This window comes from Sus scrofa, chromosome 14 (genome assembly GCF_000003025.6).
Source record: "Sus scrofa isolate TJ Tabasco breed Duroc chromosome 14, Sscrofa11.1, whole genome shotgun sequence".
Taxonomy (NCBI): Eukaryota; Metazoa; Chordata; class Mammalia; order Artiodactyla; family Suidae; genus Sus; species Sus scrofa.
Window position 1 is genome coordinate 88,089,434 of NC_010456.5, and position 19,556 is coordinate 88,108,989.

At 40.7% G+C, this 19,556-nt stretch overlaps 1 protein-coding gene across 7 annotated transcripts in view; it reads left to right on the forward strand.

Annotated features, from left to right (window-relative positions):
• The window catches only part of FAM35A (family with sequence similarity 35 member A), a 115,557-nt gene that overhangs the window by 83,835 nt on the left and 12,166 nt on the right, over window positions 1-19,556 (forward strand). For all 7 annotated transcript variants that reach the window (XM_021073593.1, XM_021073595.1, XM_021073589.1 and 4 more), the window contains 2 exons: window positions 12,640-12,868; window positions 15,986-16,101. In XM_021073593.1, the coding sequence (XP_020929252.1) occupies window positions 12,640-12,868; window positions 15,986-16,101 (345 nt within the window). The remainder of the gene's footprint in view (window positions 1-12,639; window positions 12,869-15,985; window positions 16,102-19,556) is intronic.

The following is a 19,556-nucleotide window of genomic DNA, read 5'->3' on the forward strand; positions in this document are numbered from 1 at the left end:
TTCCACATGTCAGTGAAAGCATTTGATGTTGGTGTCTCATTGTATGGCTGACCTCACTTAGCATGATGATTTCTAGGTCCATCCATGTTGCTAAAAATGCCGGTATTTCGTTCATTTTAATGGCTGAGTTACAGATGGTTTTAGAACTTACTAAATGTTAGATGTGGTTTAGGTGAAATAAGATTAGTTTTATAATTTTTTTTCTAATGAAAAGAATCTGGTCCCAAATAAAATAAATTGAAGCTCATCAGAGATCACATGCTAAAATTCTCAAGTATATTTCTGAGGCTTTTTTACTAGCATGCTGTGCCCCCTTTTGGTTTATCCACAGAAATGTAAGGGTTGTGGCATATGCAGTTAATAGAATATCTCAGAGTTAGTGCTTTTCACGTGTGGTACAGAGTATCAGATTTAAAAAAAAAAAATTTAGCAAGGGTTTTGGAATGTAATTTTCATACGAGAAATTACCCTTATTTAAAGTATATTTAAAGCAGCTTCACCTTGGTGATTGTTGACATAAAACCTGTGAAACCATTGCCACACTCATGAAAATATCACCTACCTCTTTGTAATTTCTTCCTTCCCCTCATCCCTGCCCCCTGATCCTGCCAGGCAGTCAATCTGCTTTCTGTCACTAGAGATTAGTTTGAATTTTCTAGGATTTTATATATGTGAAATCTTGCAATGTAGACACTGTTTTGTTTGGCATCTTTAATTTAGCAAATTCTTTAAGGTGTATGTGTGTGATTGTGCATACCAATAGTTCATTCCTTTTTATGCTATTATATGAATATACTGTGATTTGGTGTTTGTTTTGTTTTGTTTGCTTTTTAGGGCCAGACCTGAAGCATATGAAGGTTTCCAGGCTAGGGACTGAATTGGAGCTACAGCTGCTGGGCTATACCACAGCCACTGCAACGCAGGGATCTGAGCCGCGTCTGAGACCTATACCATAGCTCTCCGCAACACCAGATCCTTAACCCACTGAACAAGGCCAGGAATTGAACCTGCAAACCCATGGACACTAGTAGGTTCATTACCGATGAGCCACAACAGGATCACCTTGACTTTTTTTAGCTGTTCAGCTGTGGATGAACATCTAGGTTGTTTGTAGTTCTTGGCTATCATAAATAAGGCTTCTCTAAACATTCAAGTACAAGGCATTATATGGATTTAGTTTTTCCTTTCTCATGAGTAAATACTTATGAATTGAATCAATACCTGGATTATATGGTAAATGTTATGTTTAACTTTTAAAGAAACTGACAAACTGTCTTCCAAAACAGTTGTACCATTTTACATTTCACAGTGTATGAGAATTCTGTTTTTTCTTTTCTTTCTTTTCTTTTCTTTTTTTTTTTTTTTTTTTTCGTCTTTTTGGGGCCGCACCCACAGCATATGGAGGTTCCCAGGCTAGAGGTCTAATCAGAGCTGCAGCTGCTGGCCACAGCCACAGCCACAGCAGTGCGGAATCCGACCCACATCTTCGACCTACACCACAGCTCACGGCAAGGCTAGATCCTTAACCCACTGAGTGAGGTGAGGGATTGAACCTGTATCCTCATGGATGCTAGTCAAATTCCTTTCGCTGAACCATGATGGGAACTCCCAAGTTCTGTTTTTTTCTAGATCTACCTCAACACTTGGTATGGACATTAGTTTTAATTTTTTATTTTGTCCATCCTAAAAGGTATATAGTAATGGGTCACTAGGGTTTTTAACTTGCATTTCCTTATTGGCTGATGGTGTTGAACATCTTTTATATACTTACTTGACATCTATATATCTTCTTTTTTTTTTTTTTGCTTTTTAGGGCCATACCCATGGCATATGGAAGTTCCCAGGCTAGGGGTCGAATCAGCCTATGCCACAGCAAAGTGGGATCTGAGCCACATTGCAACCTATACCACAGCTCACGGCAACGCTGGATCCCCAACCCACTGAGCAAGGCTGGGGATCGAATCCACATCCTCATAGATTCTAGTCAGATTCTTTCCACTTTGCTACAAAGGGAACCCCCATCTATATATCTTCTTTGATGAAGTGTCAACTGAAATCTTTTGTTTACCTATAAAAATCGAGTTGATTGTTTTATTGAATTTTGGGAGTTCTTTATATTCTGGGTAAAAAAAATTTTTTTAACTATAAACTTAGCAAATATGTTCCTTGTCTTTGTCCTAGATCACTGTTACTTGTCTCTCCTTTCTCTTTCTTTCTTTCTTTCCTTTCCTTCTCCTTCCTTCCTTTTCTTTCTTTTTTCTTTTCTTTTCTTTCTTTGCCTTACCCAAGGCATGTGAAAGTTCCTGGGCCAGGAATCAAATCCAAGCCCCAGCTTTGACCTACACCACAGCTGTGGCAATGCTGGATCGATCCGTAACCCACTGCACCACAGCAGGAACTGCTGTCTTTTCATTCTTTCAGCTAGGACTTTTGAAGAGCACAAGTTTTAAATTTTAACGAAGTCCAGTCTATCCATTTTTTCTTGTGTGACTTGTGCTTTTGGTGTCATTTCTAGGAAACTTTGCTTTGCCCATTGTCACAAAAATTCATCTCCTACGTATTACTCTAAAAGTTTTAGAGGAATTCCCATCATGGCTCAGTGGTAGTGAACCTGACTAGTATCCATGAGGATGTGGGTTCGATCCCTGGCCTCACTCAGTGGGTTAAGGATCTGGCATTACTGTGAGCTGTGGTGTAGGTCACAGACGTGGCTCATATCCCAAGTTGCTGTGGCTATGATGTTAACTGGCACCCGTAGCTCTGATTTAACTCCTAGCCTGGGAACTTCCATATGCCGCAAATGTGGCCCTAAAAAGACAAAAATAAGATAAAAGTTTTAGAGGGTTTGTGTTTTTTTTTGGGGGGGGTGCTTTTTAGGGCTGCACCCGCAGCATATGGAGATTCCCAGGCTAGGGGTCCAATTGGAGCTACAGCCACCAGCCTTCGGCACAGCAATGCTGGATCCAAGCTTTGTCTGTGACCTACACCACAGCTCACAGCAGTGCTGGATCCTTAACCCACTGAACAAGGCCAGGGATCTAACCCACAACCTCATGGTTACTAGTCAGATTCATTTACACTGCGCCACAAGGAGAACTCCGAGTTTTAAGTTTTAAATTTGGGTTAATGGTCTATTTTGAGTTAATTTTTGTATATAGTGTGAGGTAAGACTTCAAGTTGGTTTCTTATTTTTTCTTTTTTCTTTTTTTTTTTTTCCTGTATGAATATCCAGTTGTTCAAGCACCAGTTGTTGAAAAGATTATTTTTTTTTCAGTGAATTGCCTTGGCAATTTTGTCAAAATCAATTGTCTACATGAGTGGTCTATTTCTGGATTTTCTCTTGATCACTTTGTCCATCTTTCCACAAATATCATACTATTTTCATCACTGTAGCTTTTTTTTCTTTTTCTTTTTTTTGTTTGATCATTGTAGCTTTATGCTAAGTCTTGAGGTCAGATATTGTGAGCCTTCCAACTTTGTTCTTTCTCAATGTCGTTTGGGCTATTCTAGATCCTTTGCTTTTTCATATGAATTTTACAGTCAGTTTGTCAATTTCTATCAAAAACCCTCTGAAATTTTGATTGGGATTGTGCTGAAGCTATATGTCAATTTGGGGAAAAAGTGAAGCATTTTAATATCGAGTTTGCCAATCCATGAACAAGATGTGTCTCTCCAATTTCAAAGCCATGTTTTGCAGTTTTCAGAATATAGGTAGGGCTTTCACATCTTTTGTTAGACTTATCCCTAGTTTCTATTTGTAAGCAATTATAAATGATATTTTTAAAAAATTTCAATTTCAATTGTTTTCTTGATAATATATAGAAATATAATTGATATTTTTGGTATATTGCCTTATGTTTTATAACTTTGCTAAACTCACTAAGTTCAATAGCAACTCTTCAGTTGATTTTCTACATTGACCTTTTATTTATGAGTTAAGACAGTTTTACTCCTTTCTTTCCAGTCCGGATGCCTTTTATTTATTTTTTTCTTGCCTTATTGTACTTGATAACTCCTCTAATCTACTATTGAAAAAAAGTTGTAAGAGCAGGCATTTTTACCTTGTGCCTGATCTTAGAAAGCATTTATTCTTTCACTATCAAGTATAGTATTGGCTGGAGGTTTTTCACAGATGCCTTTTATCAGGTTAATAAAGTTCCATTCTTTTTCTAGTTTGCTGAAGAAAGATTTTTATTTTTTTATTTTTATTTTATTTTTTTTTTAGGGCTGCATCCTCAGCATATGGAAGTTCCCGGGCTAGGGGTCTAATTGGAGCTGTTGTTGCTGAACTACACCAGAGCCACAGCAATACCAGATCCAAGCGCATCTGCGACCTACACCACAGCTCACTGCAATGCCAGATCCTTAACCCACTGAGCAAGGCCGGGGATCGAACCCCAAACCTCATGGTTCCTAGTCAGATTTGTTTCTGTTTTGCCACAACAGGAACTCCAAGAAAGATTTTTTCAAATCAGGAGTGGATGTTAGAATTTGTCAAATACTTTATCTCCATCTATTGGGATGATTATACAGTTTTTCTTTTTCAATCTGTTAATATAATCAAACACATTGATTTTTTTTTTCTTTTTTTTTTTTATACAGCTGCACCTGCAGCATATGTAACTTCCCAGGCTAGGGGTAGAATAAGAGCTGTAGCTGGTGGCCTATGCCACAGCCACAGCAATGTCAGATCTGAGCTGCTTCTGAGACCTACACCGCAGCTTGTGGCAACACCGTGTCCTTAACCCACTGAGTGAGGCCAAGGATCAAACTGAATCCTCCTGGACACTATGTCATGTTCTTATCCCCCTGAGTCACAACAGGAACTCCACATTGATTGATTTTTGAATGTTGAACCAACATGGCATTTGTGGGATAAATCCAACTTGGTCGTGATGAGTTCTTTTTATATATTGCTCGATTCAATTGGATAACATCTGTCAGTAAGACTTTTTCATGGTTAGTAGCTGGATTCGTTAACCACTGAGCCATGAGGGAAACTCCTTATGTCTGTGTTGATGAGGAATATTTGCCTGCAGTTTTCTTATAGTATCTTTTTCTGGTTTAGGTGTTAGAGCAGTACTCATAGAATGAGTTGGTGTATAATTTTTTCCTCTTCAGTTTTTTGGAAAAATTTGTTTCAGTTATCTAGATTTCTCCTTATCTATTTGGTAGAACTCCTCAGGGAAGCCATATGGGCCTGGGGTTTTCTTAATTGGAAGGTTTTATCTACAAATTCAATTTTTTTAGTAGATATAGGGCTATTCCAGTTATCTATTTCTTCTTGAGTGAGCTTTGGTAGTTTGTATCTTTCAATCTATGCTCTTGGCACCACTACAACAAAAATTTATTGGCATAAAGTTATGAGATTCTATTATTATCCTTTTTAATATATGTAGATGTAGTGATATTGGTATTACATAATATTGCTAATTTGTGTTTTCTCTCTTTTTTCTGATCATTTGTGTAGAGTTTTACCAATTTGATTAATCTCAAATAGCTACCTTTTGTATTCATTAATTTTTATCTATTTTTCTATTTTATATTTCATTAATTTCTGGTTTGATTTTAATTTTTTCCTTTATTCTACTTTCTTGGGTTTCACTTGTTTACCTTTCTTAAGGTAGAAATTGAGGTCACTGATAGGAAACTTTTCTTTCTTTTTTCCAATGTAGGAGTTTCATGCCATAAATTTTCTTAGTACAATACCTAAGTTCTCTATCCATTGCCCTATGGATTATGAAATTTTCCACTCTAGCTGGTGAAAAAATATGCTCTTCCAGAGTTTCCAAGTGGCACAATGGGTTAACGATCCAATGTTGTCGCTGCTGTGGCTTGAATTGCTGCTGTGGCGCAGGTTCGATCACTGGCCCCAGAACTTCCACATGCTGCTGGTGTGGCCAAAAAGTTTAAAAAAGAAAAAGAGATGAAGGCACTATTCCCAGCTCTGTGCAAGCTGCAGGGATTGTTCCCAGTAATCCTTTTGGGTGGGCTTTCCTTTGCCTCTGGTTACATATACAGGTCAAAACTCTGTTGTATTCTCGGGGGGTGGGGAGGTACCCTGTGCAGTTCTCCAGAGTTCTCTCTTTGCAGCTTTCATCTATCTAGTAACTTGCCCTGACAACTCCAGTTGTATTAGCCTTTCAGACTCAAAGCCCTGTCTTCTCTCAACTCAGAAAAACCACCAGGCTTTGCCTTAGTCCTGTTTCCTGCCAGGAAACTCTCTTGTCTGTAAACTGGGATAGTCACCAGGCTTACATCTTTAGTTTTTCATCATTAAGGGATCATTGTCCTCTGTTGCCTGATGTATGTCTTGAGAATTGTTTCATACGTTTTATCTGGTTTTTTAGTTGTTTCAAGTGTCTGAACTGTTTTTACACATAGCACTTGGACATCTAATGTATGGGCTCCCCCCCAACCCCCACATCAACGAGTTCTCCAATTCTGTGAGTACTAACTGGGAGTCCTACACTTTAATTCAATTTTAGACTCCATAGGTTTAAGATCTCTGTCCCACAGGACTACCCTCACTTCAGATGCCACTCACAAGTATTAGGTGCCCAGGGTTCCCTTCTGTCTGACTTGGCTACAAATTTGGAAGTTCCTGTAGCCCTCCCCACTTTCAGGTTTAGTAACTCGATAGAACTGCTCATAGAGCTCGGGAACTGTATTTACATTTATCAGTTTATTATAAAGGATACAACTCAGGAACAGCCGAAAGGAAGAGATGTGTAGGGCAAGGTATGGTTGGGGGGAATATGAAACTTCCATGCCTTTTGCAGGTGCACCACCCTCCCAGCACCTCTAAGTGTTCATCAACCCAGAGAGTCCCTGAATCTTGTTCTTTAAGGTTTTTATTCAAAGTCTCATTATATAGTCATCATTGATTAAATCATTGCTCATTGGTGATTAGCTCAGTCTCCAGACCGTCTCTCCTCCGCAGAGGTCAGTGGGTGGGGCTAAAAGTTCTCACCCTCTAATCTGCATTAGTCTTTCTGGTAACCAGCCTGTATCCTGATGCTACCTCTGTGCCCTCAGTTGCCAATCTTCTCATTAGCACAGGGTACTCTTATTTCAGAGATGACAAGGGTTTTTGGAAGGGAGTACTAGTAACTAAGGACAAAGACCAAGTATTTACTTTTTATTTATTTATTTTTTTGTCTTTTTGCCTCTTCTAGGGCCACACCCATGGCATATGGAGGTTCCCAGGCTAGGGGTTGAATCAGAGCTGTAGCTACCGGCTTACACCACAGCCACAGCAGCGTGGGATCAGAGCTGTGTCTGCGACTACACCACAGCTTACGGCAATGCCAGATCCCTAACCCACTGAGCAATGCCAGGGATTGAACCCGCAACCTCATGGTGTCTATTGGATTTGTTAACCACTGAGCCACGATGGGAACTCCAATTTTTTTTTTTTCGTACTTTTTATTATGTCACAAGATGAGAGCATAAATCTAGTCCCATACTCTACCTTGACCAAGTGCCAGATTAAAAATTTGCAAGCTGCTTAATGCATGTATGTGTGATTTCCAAAATGTGGTTATAAGTTAGCATTATTACATCATAAAACTAAGCTAAGGAGAATGCAAATAGAAAACAAAAACAGCACCTCTCAAAAAAACCATCTTTTAATTGAATACAGAATTTGTTCTTAGAGAAGAACTCCATGTACCCACTTAGGCATGGAAACATTTATTGATGCTGTAATCAAATATAAGTTCTTATGCCTGATGCACAGTGAGGCCAAACAAACTGAAATGTTGGAATTTGGAGCAGAGAAAGGTTTATTCAGGGCCGCTCAAGAAGAATGGGTGGCTCGTACTCAAAAAACCTGAACCCCCTGATGGTTTATTTAGTTTTGTTTTGTTTAGGCATGTGGGAAATCCTGGGCTAGGGACTGAACCTGTGCCAATGCGGCAACCTGAGCTCCTGCAGTGACAATGCCAAATCTTTAACCCGCTGTGCCGCAAGGGAACTCTTCTCTGATGATTTTAAGAGAGAACTTTTTAAGGGCAAAATTGGAAGTGAGGGCTCCAGGGTGTATGACTTTCTTCTGATTGGTTGGTGAAGGTAAAGGATAATGTTCCAGGAATCTTGTGCTCAGCCTGAAGTCACCACCTTCCACTGGAATGGGGACTTCGGTTCCTGCAGAAGAACTCAAAGGTGTTTTTATGTATATTCCTTGAGGAGGAATCAGGATGCTGCCCCAAAGCTGCGCTATTGTTTCTTGCCTGCTCTTCCTTTGTGTCTGCAGCCCCTATCTCCCTTCCCTTATTAGCAACTGTTTAAATCTGTTCTTTGGAACTCTGGGAGAAGTGGGGGACACAGAAAGGATTTGTATCCCAGAGGGCCCCACAAGGTCCTGCTCTCTTTCAATTCTAACAGTTGATTAAATTAGTAATATTTCTGGAAAATAAACGCAGAAAATAGAAAATTTACAAAGTTTTATATCATTAAGCAAATTTGATACAACTTTCAGAAATGGAAATAAGCTGCTTGTGGCTACAGAAGACTCTAGATTTATACTCACTGTTAAAGTCTTGGGTAGTATTGTAGTGCTGTGTTAAGTTTCTAAACTAGTTTCTTACTAACTTGAGTGCCCCTCTCAAACAAAACAAAACAACCCACAGGCTTATGGAGCTGGACCCTGCAAGAATGCCATAGGTGGTTATATTTAATTTGGTGTCATAGAGAAGTCAGCCCCAGTCTGCCTTTCACATAATACAGCTACCTGCTGGGACTTAAGACCTAGAATTAGATTTAAAAATAAGCAACATTATGGACAACAGTGAAATTGGTGACTGCAATTTTGATGATTAATGAATGGTACCAAGGATTATAGCCTCATCAGTTTGGGGGATGAGTCTGGGAATTGGGATTATTCTTGCAAACCCTGGAGATGTACTCCCCGCAGGAAAACCCTGTAAAACTTTGTGCTGTTATAATCAGTCCTTGGTATTGAAATTGAGCAGGACCTAGTGGTGCCCTCCCAGGTACGAAAACCTTTCCAAGTCCCCAGTTTCTTATTTGTAGGATAAAGGCTTTAGCCTCCTAGACCTTCCTGAATACCAAAGAGCAGATTCAAACAATTACTAACCAGCAAAGAAAGGGAATGCAGAAACAAAAGAGGAGCAATCAAGAAATGAAGTGCAGCTATTAAAGCAGGATCCTGGTTCCTGCTCAAGGGATATACATAACAAAATATTTGAGTTCTTCTGTGGGAACTAAAGCCCCCACCCAGGTGGAAGATGGTAACTACAGGCTGATGATTGACAATCCTGGGGCACCTCCCTGCTCCCTCACAACCAACCAATCTCAGGGCCCTGCAGCCCTCACCCCAAATTTTGCTTATAAAAATTCCTCTGAAACTATCAGGGAGTTTGGGTTTTTTGAGCAAAAGCTGCCTGTTTTCCTTGCCTGGCCCTGCAATAAACCTTTTGTTGTAGATTCTCGTACAGGGAGACAGGACACTGAGGTCTTTTTGCCAGGAAGAAGTGTTTATTCCTGCCGGCACTGGCTCAGCAGATTCATATCCAAAGGCTGAGCCCCGAACACAACAGGGCGCCGCCTTATATACCCTGTTAATTTTCCCGAAACATCCAAATTTCTTTGTCCCCGTTATAAGGTGTTCTATAAATTTTGAGCAGACAGTTATAGATATGCCTGTGCTATGGATACAGGTTATGCTACATTGTTGCAGAACTGTGCATGCCAGCGCTCATATGCTGGTGTTGCATGTTGTCTTCCCTTTGTTCTGGGAGGGCCCTTCCCCTTCCCACTTCACTTTCTCTTCTCCAGACTCCCAACATTTCAGTTTTGTTTGGCCTCACTGTGTTTCAGGCACATGAACTTGGGTTCCGTAAACTTAGCCTATGTAGAGAGAGGCTCTTTTAGCCATTTTCCTTCTCTTGATGTTCAGCTACGAGGGTGGAATTCATAGTTTTTATCATTGTTTTGTGTTTTTAAGGCAGACTTGGCCAGAGCACATGGCAATACAAGCAATGCTTTTCTAACCTATTTCATACTTAGTTAAGTGAAAGGAGGAAGAAAGGGAGATTAACATGGGGGAATTTCCCAAGACCACCTGCTTGCTTAATAAAAGCCAGATGGGTTGAGTCTGTGCCTGACTTCTTGTAAAGAAATGAAGATGCTCCCTCAGCAGTCTCATCCTGCCATCAGCAAAACATCAGTGCAAGGAGGCTGTAAGCCCCTTGAAAGCAGAGTCCGCATTCATCATAAACTTTTTTTTTTTTTTTTTTAAGGCTGCACTCTTGGCATATGGTAGTTTCCAGGCCAGGGGTTTAATTGGGATCGTAGACGAGTCTGTGACCTACACCACAGTTCACGGCAACACTAGATCGCCAACCCACTGAGTGAGGCTGGGGCTCAAACCTATATCCTCGTGGATACTAGTCAGATTCATTTCTGTTGAGCCATGATGGGAACTCCCCATCACGAACTTTTAATTCTTTTAAGGAGGTGTGTAAATTTTCAAAAATGTTAGCAATTATATTAACATTCTTCTAAAATTATTGAATTCTTTCATTGAATAATTTCGTAGTGATTCAACATGTCTATGGAAAGGCATAGTGTGGAGTCTCCTGTAGTTTATTAGGTGTGCTGACTGGCACACACTCTCGTAATTCATGTTGAGATGAAACTGACAACACTTATGACTTGAACCTAGCCAGAACTCAGATTGGGACTTGAACCCACAATTTTTTAATTAGAATCACTCACCTGGTGTCTGGATTTACTGAAGTTTAGGTTCTTTGTGTCTCAGTGCAGAAGGAACTTAGCAAGAGACAAAGTGATAGGCAAGAAATAAATTTATTAATATAGGATGCTTGTGAGAGATACAAGCAGGCAGGCAAAGAAGCACTGCTCCAAGGATTTGGTGGGCTACATTTTTATAATCCAAGGAAAGGGGGGAGTGGGAAAAGACTGCCTCTTCCTCTCTTTTGAGTAGGAGTCAGGCTTATATCATTAGCTCCTCCTTCGTATCTGGTAAGAGAGTATGAGGTTAAACTAGGTCTGTCATGGCGCTTATTCAACTAAGCAGAAGGGTGGTAATATATGCTAAAATATGTTGAATCATCTCAGGTGTTCGTATAATGAAGGTCTACTACTTTGGAATGTCATCTTTCCCTTAAACTCCTGTCCTTGGTCCTAAGGGTCATTGTCTTGCTGAACTTGAATGCAGGCCTCATTTTATCTTTCACTTAATGACCTGAGGTATATCTTGTGCTTTTAATTATGGTTTTGTAGTTAAACAAGCCTGCTTCATTCTGATGGCTTTCTTGAGTGGTTATTAACTCCCAGTGGTCTCCCAAAGTTCCCTAGGTCTTCCTCTCTATCTATGGTCCCCTATTGGGAGTCCTACAACTACCTGTAACTATTCTACTCCATCCCTTTCAGAGATATATGACATGATTGGGAGAGATGAAACAATCTTTGGGCACTAAAAGACTAAAGCAAACTGAAAGGCTTAGGAATAGGAAAGTCACCATTAATGGGACTCCCGAAGAGATAACCAGGAAAGGGATAGGACATTCAAATGATGAGTTCTTGATCTGGAGTGCACTACTGCATGCTAAAAGGATGAAAAGGAGCAACCCTAAAGCCTTTAAAAAAAGGTTTTAGGAGGGACGTTCCCATTGTGGCTCAATGATACTAAGCCCGACTAATATCCATGAGGATGCGGGTTTGATCCCTGGCCTCACTCAGTGGGTGAAGGATTCAGCATTGCTGTAAGCTGTGATGTAGGTCCCAGACATAGTTCAGATCCCACATTGCTGTGGCTGTGGTGTTGGCTGGCTGCTGTAGCTCCAATTTTTCTAGCCTGGGAACTTCCATATGCTGCAGGTGTGGCCCGAAAAAGAAAAACAAAACAAAACCGAATCTGGAGAGAAAAAGAGAAGATTGCTCAGATAAACTCATGGCCCTTACTAGTATACAGTAAGTCACTCATAAAGTAGAAAAAAAAGAATGTCTGGCAGATAATAGATACTCAGTATTGGTTTAATTGGGTGAATGCATGAGCCAGTGAATAGTGAGTGAACATGCCTGAGTTTCCTGGTAAGTAACACAAAAAATGTTCAGTACACATGGCCATTACCAACACCAAATGTGGGTGGTAATGGGCAGGAAATTGGCAGGGTGGGGGGGAGTTTAAAAATAATATAAGCCAGTGGCATATTATTTTTGGACAAAGTAGAGAATAGAAGAACTACTGACCTCCTATTTGACTTTTGATGATGATTAATTAAAAAGATGGAAGAGAGAGCATCTTAGCTAGTTTCAAATGTTTGAAGAGATTTCTCCTAAAAAAAGAAAGTAAACTTATTTTGCATGACTCCAGAGGATAGGGAAGAAGAAGACAACCACCTGTTCAGCCAAATTAAAGAAGTAAATTTTTACTTTTACTTGTTGGCAAATCACCCCATATACTCTAGAGCAGATACTGAAGCCATAGTGAATGAGATTGTCTAGGAAAAGAGTGAAGAGAAGACCAAGACCTCAGGTGTATCCTTTACTATATAACTGAATCAACTGTATAGTTAACCAAGTTTGTAAATTAAAGTTATAGTTTTGGCCTTCTAATTTATGATATTTCTTTTTGTTTGTCTTTTTTAGGAGTGATTCTAATCAAAGCCCAGATTTTAGAGCTGGTGTTTCCTATTTCAGCAACTCAGAAGATAACTCTAAGTGCTCACAGTTCTCTGGAGAGTATTTTTTCTGCTCTTCCCAAGGTTATATACACTGGCTGTGCAAAATGTGGATTAGAACTAGAAACAGATGAGAACAAGATCTACAAACAATGTTTCAGCTGCTTGCCATTTACTGTGAAGAAAATATATTATAGGTAAGGCAACTAAGCAAGCCAATTAGATGGAAAATATTTATTATAGGGTTGAAAATGACCAAAAAATTACATATATCAACTCTTTCTAATGAGAACTAATTAAAGCTTATTCAAAAGAATAAATTTTTCCTCCTGAGTGATAAATAGCTATTTATGAAAGCAAAAATTTCCTGGTAATCATAACACGAATTTTTTAAAGCAGTAATTGGGAGATTTTATTGTCTTAAGCAGCTGTGTTGAAGAAAACTTTTACTTGGTTTACATTTTTTTTTTTGTCTTTTTGCCTTTTCTAGGGCCGCTCCCACAGCATATGGAGGTTCCCAGCCTAGGGGTCTAATTGGAGCTGTAGCCACCGGCCTACACCAGAGCCACAGCAACAAGGGATCCAAGCCGCATCTGCAACCTACACCACAGCCCACTGAACAAGGCCAGGGATCGAACCCGAAACCTCATGGTTCTTAGTTGGATTAACCACTGAGCCACGACGGGAACTCCACTTGGTTTACATTTTTAACGAAGATTTAAATGGCTCCTAAGAAACTTATTTCCCCAACTTAACATATTATTGAAATTTAAAGGTTAAAAGTAATTATGAGATGGGAGGTAAGGGGCAGGACTCAAATGCTAGGTAATGAAGAAGGGCTCAGCTGTTAGGTTAGGATGCCATAAAGACCAGCTGGAGGTGTTCTCATTGTGGCTCAGTGGTAATGAACCCGACTAGTATCCAGGAGGATGCTGGTTTGATCCCAGGCCCCACTCAGTGGGTTAAGGATCTGGTGTTGCCACACGCTGTGGTGTAGGTCGCAGATGAAGTTTGGATCTGGTGTTGCTGTGGCTGTAGTATAGGCCAGCAGCTGCAGCTCTGATTCAACCCCTAGCCTGGGAAATTTCATACATCTTGGGTGTGGCCCTAAAAAGAAAAAAGAAGAAAAAAAGAACAGCTGGCGCCATCTGAAACTAGGGTGGTTTGAGCATAGTCCAGTCCTTGACCTTTAGTTCATTACACCTTCATTGTAATACTAAAAATCACTCCTACCTAACTCTTGCTGGTTCCAAGGAGGGCCATACAAGGACAAAAAGTGGGCAGTGGCCCAATTCCTGGGAAATGCCACCCTTCCCTGAAATAGCAAGAATATTACTCCCGGAGTTCCCGTCATGGCTCAGTGGTTAACAAATCCGACTAGGAACCATGAGGTTGTGGGTTCGATCCCTGGCCTTGCTCAGTGAGTTAAGGATCTAGCATTGCTGTGAGCTGTGGTGTAGTTTGCAGACGCAGCTTGGATCCCACGTTGCTGTGGCTGTGGTATAGGCCTGCAGCCACAGCTGTGATTCAACCCCTAGCCTGGGAACCTCCATATTCTGTGGGAGCGGCCCTAGAAAAGACAAAAAGACAGGAAAAAAAAAAATATCACTCCCACTTTTTAACCTATGAAATTACTCATCCCAATAAAAACCTAGCACCCACCCACCCCAACCCAGGGCTGTTGTCACTATCTGGGATGGTCCTCATTCCACCTGTGGAGAGTATATCCCTCCAAATAAGTCAAGGACCCTTACTTGGAGGTCTGTCCTAAGGACGCCTGCTGGTTCCAGGGCAGGACATCTCCCTCTCCTGCAACAGCACCATTGTTGAAAAGCTCATTATCTCTTTATCCCACTAACCTCTTAAGTTCCTTCAGTGAAGGAAACAGATCTGTTTTATTTACTAGTATATGCCCAGTGCTCAGTGAGCTGCCTGGTACATATAGATACTGACTATGTGTTAGTTGAGATGAAGAATGGAGAAAGATAGTAAAGAGTATATAGAGTGCAAAAGAGAGAAGGACCTAGAATCATAATGTAGATAAAGGGGGAGGCGGGTTTTTTAGGAGAAAATCAGTAGTCATCTTGTAGCTGTTATACTGAATTCCCCTATACTAATGAGTCTTTCTAAATTGTTATTTATTTATTTATTTATTTATTTTCTTTTTAGGGCCACACCCATGGCATATGGAAGTTCTTGGAACTAGGGTTGAATTAGAGCTGCAGCTTCCAGCCTACACCACAGCAACACTAGATCCAAGCCACATCAGCAACGTATTGCAGTTGCGGCAGTGCCAGATCCTTAACCCACTGAGCGAGGCTGGGGATGGAACCCACATCCTCATGGATACCAGTTGGGTTCTTAACCCACTGAACTGCAAGGGAAGCTCCTATTTGTAGACTTACTAATGATGGACATTCTGGCTGGTGTGACGTGTACCTCACTGTAATATTTTTTTTTCTTGTGTGTGGCATGTGGAAGTTCCCGGGCTAGTGTTCCAATTGGAGCTGCAGTTGCCGGCCTACTCCACAGCCACAGCAACATGGGATCCGAGCCGAGTCTGCGACCTATACCACAGCTCATGGCACCACCAGATCCTTAACCCACTTAGCAAGGCCAGGGATTGAATCTGAGTCCTCATGGATACTAGTTGGATTCATTACTACTGAACTACAAGGGGAACTCCAAAACAGTTTGTTTTTGATAAGAAAGAATGCAGTGGGGGAAAAAAATAAGTTGATATTAAGATTTTGATGTATATGATTTTCACCTTTATTGTTTTATAAAAATAATTTACACAACAATGTAAAATAATGTTTTCTTATATTAGTACCTAAAAATTGTAAATGAATATGGAATAAATAAAATTTATTGATTTATCACTTGAAACTCTCTTTTAAAAAGCTCCTCTTTTATTTCTAGGATGTTTTAGGATATCCTAGAGTTGCTTCAGGGATTAAAATTTTTTTTGTCTTTTCAGGGCCACACCAACAGCATATGGAGGTTCCCAGGCTAGGGGTGGAATTGGAGCTGTAGCTTCTGGCCTACGCCACAGCCACAGCATCGAGAGATCCAAGCCATGACTTACACCACAGCCCGTGGCAACACTGGATCCTTAACCCACTGAGTGAGGCCAGGGATTCAACCTATGTCCTCATGGATACTGGTCAGAGTCATTTCTGCTGAGCCACTGGGAACTCCAGGGATTATAATTACACTGCATAAAAACTCAGTGATTTTTGAAATTATATTGCATTTAAGCATTTCTTGAATTGAAAATCTTTGAAGGTCATATGCTGTTTACTCTTTTGTAGGCCAGCTCTAATGACCATAGTTGATGGACTATCTAAGGTTTGCATCCACATAGGATCAAAGCTGATAGAGAAGATTCTTCTTAACATTCCTCCTGACTGGCTCAACAGAGTAATAGGTAAGATATCAACAAGCCATAAAGAGGTTGTTCTTGGTGAAACCATTTATATAAGGAGTGTAGATGGTGTATTAGAACAGAAGGAACACTATACTGTAAATTAACATTTTTTTCTTCCAGCATATAAGCAGAATAATTTAGCTTGAGTGAAACACAAGACTATGTAAGTTGGAATGTAAGAATTTCTCTACACTTGTCTCAGAATATGAAGAGATGTAGATGCCTAATATCTTCTTACTCTAAATTTTTAATTGGTAAGAAAAAACACTAGGACCTTAGTTCTATAATAGTTAAGTAAATGAATGTGTAACACTCTCTCTCTATATGTGTGTATATATGTACACACACATATACATACATATATATATATATATATGTATACACACACACACACACACACACACACACACACAAACACACACGAAGATTGTCCAGTGTCAGTGGAATGGATTTGCAGGATCTTCAGCTCTGATGCTAGGTACAGTCAGTGACTAGCAACAAAGTGAAGATAACCCTTTTGTCACATGATCAAACTCTATCATTTCCTCATTACTTTTAGATTCTCTAAGCAGATAAATTAATCTGGTTCAATTGATTGCTCTGGCTCTTAATAGTGGATTACTTTTTCTGGCTTTAATTTTTGCTTGAATGCTGAACATGGCCCATAGATCAATACAAACTGAGATAAACGGTATTTGTACCTGAAATGGGAATGTCTGTTTTCCTAGACCTTTACTGGGCAGGGTGGGGTGGGGTGGTGTGTGATAGAGTGGAGTTAATCTTGTTAGACCAGGAGTTGGATTTGAGTGTTTTATTGCTATGGTTACCTTCAGGCCACCACAGGCTTCAAATTGCTGGTATTATCTGGCAATTTAGCATTATCTGTGCTTATGGTGGGGAGTGGTTTTCTAGAGAGTTCCCAATATTCCTGCTCTTCCATCACCTTTAACCCTTCACTCTGCACCTGGGCCTCAGAGTTTCTCTCCATGGTCTTGTACCTTCCCAGGTTATAAAGGCTCTGTTGGTTGTTATTTGGTGCATCCCAGCCTAAAGAGAGGGCAAGAGTGATTCTCTTTGTTTCTGGTCCAGCCTTAGTCTCACACAGGCCCTGTGTCTGGGTCTTAGATGCAATGTGTTCTTGTTACCAAAACCTGGCCTCTGTCTACTGGTTCCAAATAGAAACACAGAGTTTGGGGTGAAGGAGAAAAAAATAGTTGTATTGCTTTACCAGCTAAAGGAGGCCACAGCAGGCTAATGCCCTAAAGACCTTGCCCTCCTTTAGGGGAGAATAGGAAGTGGTTTTATAGTTTGAAAGTAGAAAATAGGGCCACAGATAAGGATTAGGGTAGATGCAAGCTTTCATTCTTCTTCACAATGGGTGTTTAGTGACCCCAGGACTGGTTCTGGTGGTCCTCCTCTCTGGTTTTCATTTGTTGGGGGTTTTAGTTCTGCAGAAGAACTCAAATATATTGCTATGTATATTCCTTGAAGAAGAACCAGGACCCTGCCCTAAGACTATACTCTCCCTTGTCTCTGCATCCTCCTCCTTCCCTGATTAGCAGTTGTTCAAACCTGCTAGTTGGAGCTCAGGGAAGGTCATGGAGGCTGAAGCTTATTCTCCAAAAAACAATAAATAGGAAGAAAGAAAATAAATGGGGGACACAGAAAGGCTTGTGCCCAGGAGCCGCACGGGGTTCTGCTTGGTTTCATTCTCAGTGACCCTCCTGCCATAGTGTCTTTAGTGGATGTTTGTGTGGTCCTGCCCCTCTCCCAGCAGCAGGGCACCGCTAATGGTCTTGATCGATTAGCATGGTTTTCTGCCCCTCACTCAGGGATAGAGTGATTTTCCTCTTATCTTTCCTCTGTCTTCAGCAGGTACTCATCTGTATCCTGGGGCAGTAGGACTTCTGTCTTCCTCCAGCAGCTTAAGGCTTTTGTTCCTTTAGGGAACTGTCCTGAGTGGTGTTTTGTGCTTTTCCTGGTGACAGCTTCCTTTACCCAGGCCTTCACCATAGCTGGAAACTTTCTCTGATGTCTTGTCCTTCATCCAGCCTTGTGAGAACCTGGTACTCTCTCCCTTGTCTGTGGCTTGCTTGTGTTTTAGCACTTCATTGAAACTTTAAGCACTTTCTTCATTCTTGCTTGTTTGTTTGGTGGACTGTCTTCTTTCTGAGCTCTGTCCCAGGTAAGCCCATGTTTCTGTTCTATCTCATCTTACACTGCAGTCTTCTTGGAAGCTCCACAACCTTGGCTCACTTACAGGTTCAAGAAGATTGTAACACTGTAGTTTACTCTGCTTTTTCTTTTAATTTCTTTCTTTCTTTCTTTCTTTCTTTTTTTTTTTTTTTTTTTTGTCTTTTTAGTGCCACACCCATGGCATATGGAGGTTCCTAGGCTGGGGGTCAAATCGGAGCTATAGCTGCTGGTCTATGCCACAGCCAGAGCAACTTGGGATCTGAGCCACGTCTGTGACCTATACCACAGCTCATGGCAATCCTTAACCCACTGAGCGAGGCCAGGAATCGAACCTGTGTCCTCATGGATGCTAGTCAAATTCACGTCCACTGAACCATGGTGGGAACTCCTATTCAGCTTTTTAAAATAATTATTAGAGTAGGAGCCACACTCTTCCAGTTTTCTACATCGTAATTGGAAATCTCTTTTTCAAATTCACTTTCTTTTCCTTTTCTTTCTTTTTTTTTTTTTTTTGTCTTTTGAGGGCCATTCCTGCAGCATATGGAGGTTCCCAGGCTAGGGGTCCAATTAGAGCTGTTACTGCCAGCCCATGCCAGAGCCACAGCAACAGCAGATCTGAGTTGCATCTGCTACCTACATCACAGCTCATGGCAATGCCGGATCTCCAACCCACTGAGCAAGGCCAGGGATCGAACCCACAACCTCATGATTCCTAGTCGGATTTGTTATCAGTGCACCACGACGGGAACTCCTAAATTTACTTTTTTTATTAATTTTAATTCTTTTCACAGTTTTCATGTCTTTTCTCAGTGTTCTTTGTTACATTTAGTCTTGTCTTTTCATTTTTTGCACAAGGTCAATTAGTCTTTATTTCTCAGAGAAGCATCATTCTCATATCCAGTATACATCTGTGTTTTGCCCATTCCTGAGACAATTAAAAAATTAGTCAGAGTTCTAATTGTGGTTCAGTGGTTAACGAATCCGACTAGGAACCATGGGGTTGTGGGTTCGATCCCTGGCCTTGCTCAGTGGGTTAAGGATCTGGCGTTGCGTGAGCTGTGGTGTAGGTCACAGACGTGGCTCGGATCCCCCATTGCTGTGGCTCTGGTGTAGGCTGGTGGCTACAGCTCTGATTAGACCCCTAGCCTGGGAACCTCCATATGCTGTGGGAGCACCCAAGAAAATGGCGAAAAGACAAAAAAAAAAAAAAAAGTCATACTTTTCAGCATTAATTTAATTGTAACCATAACAGAAAATAT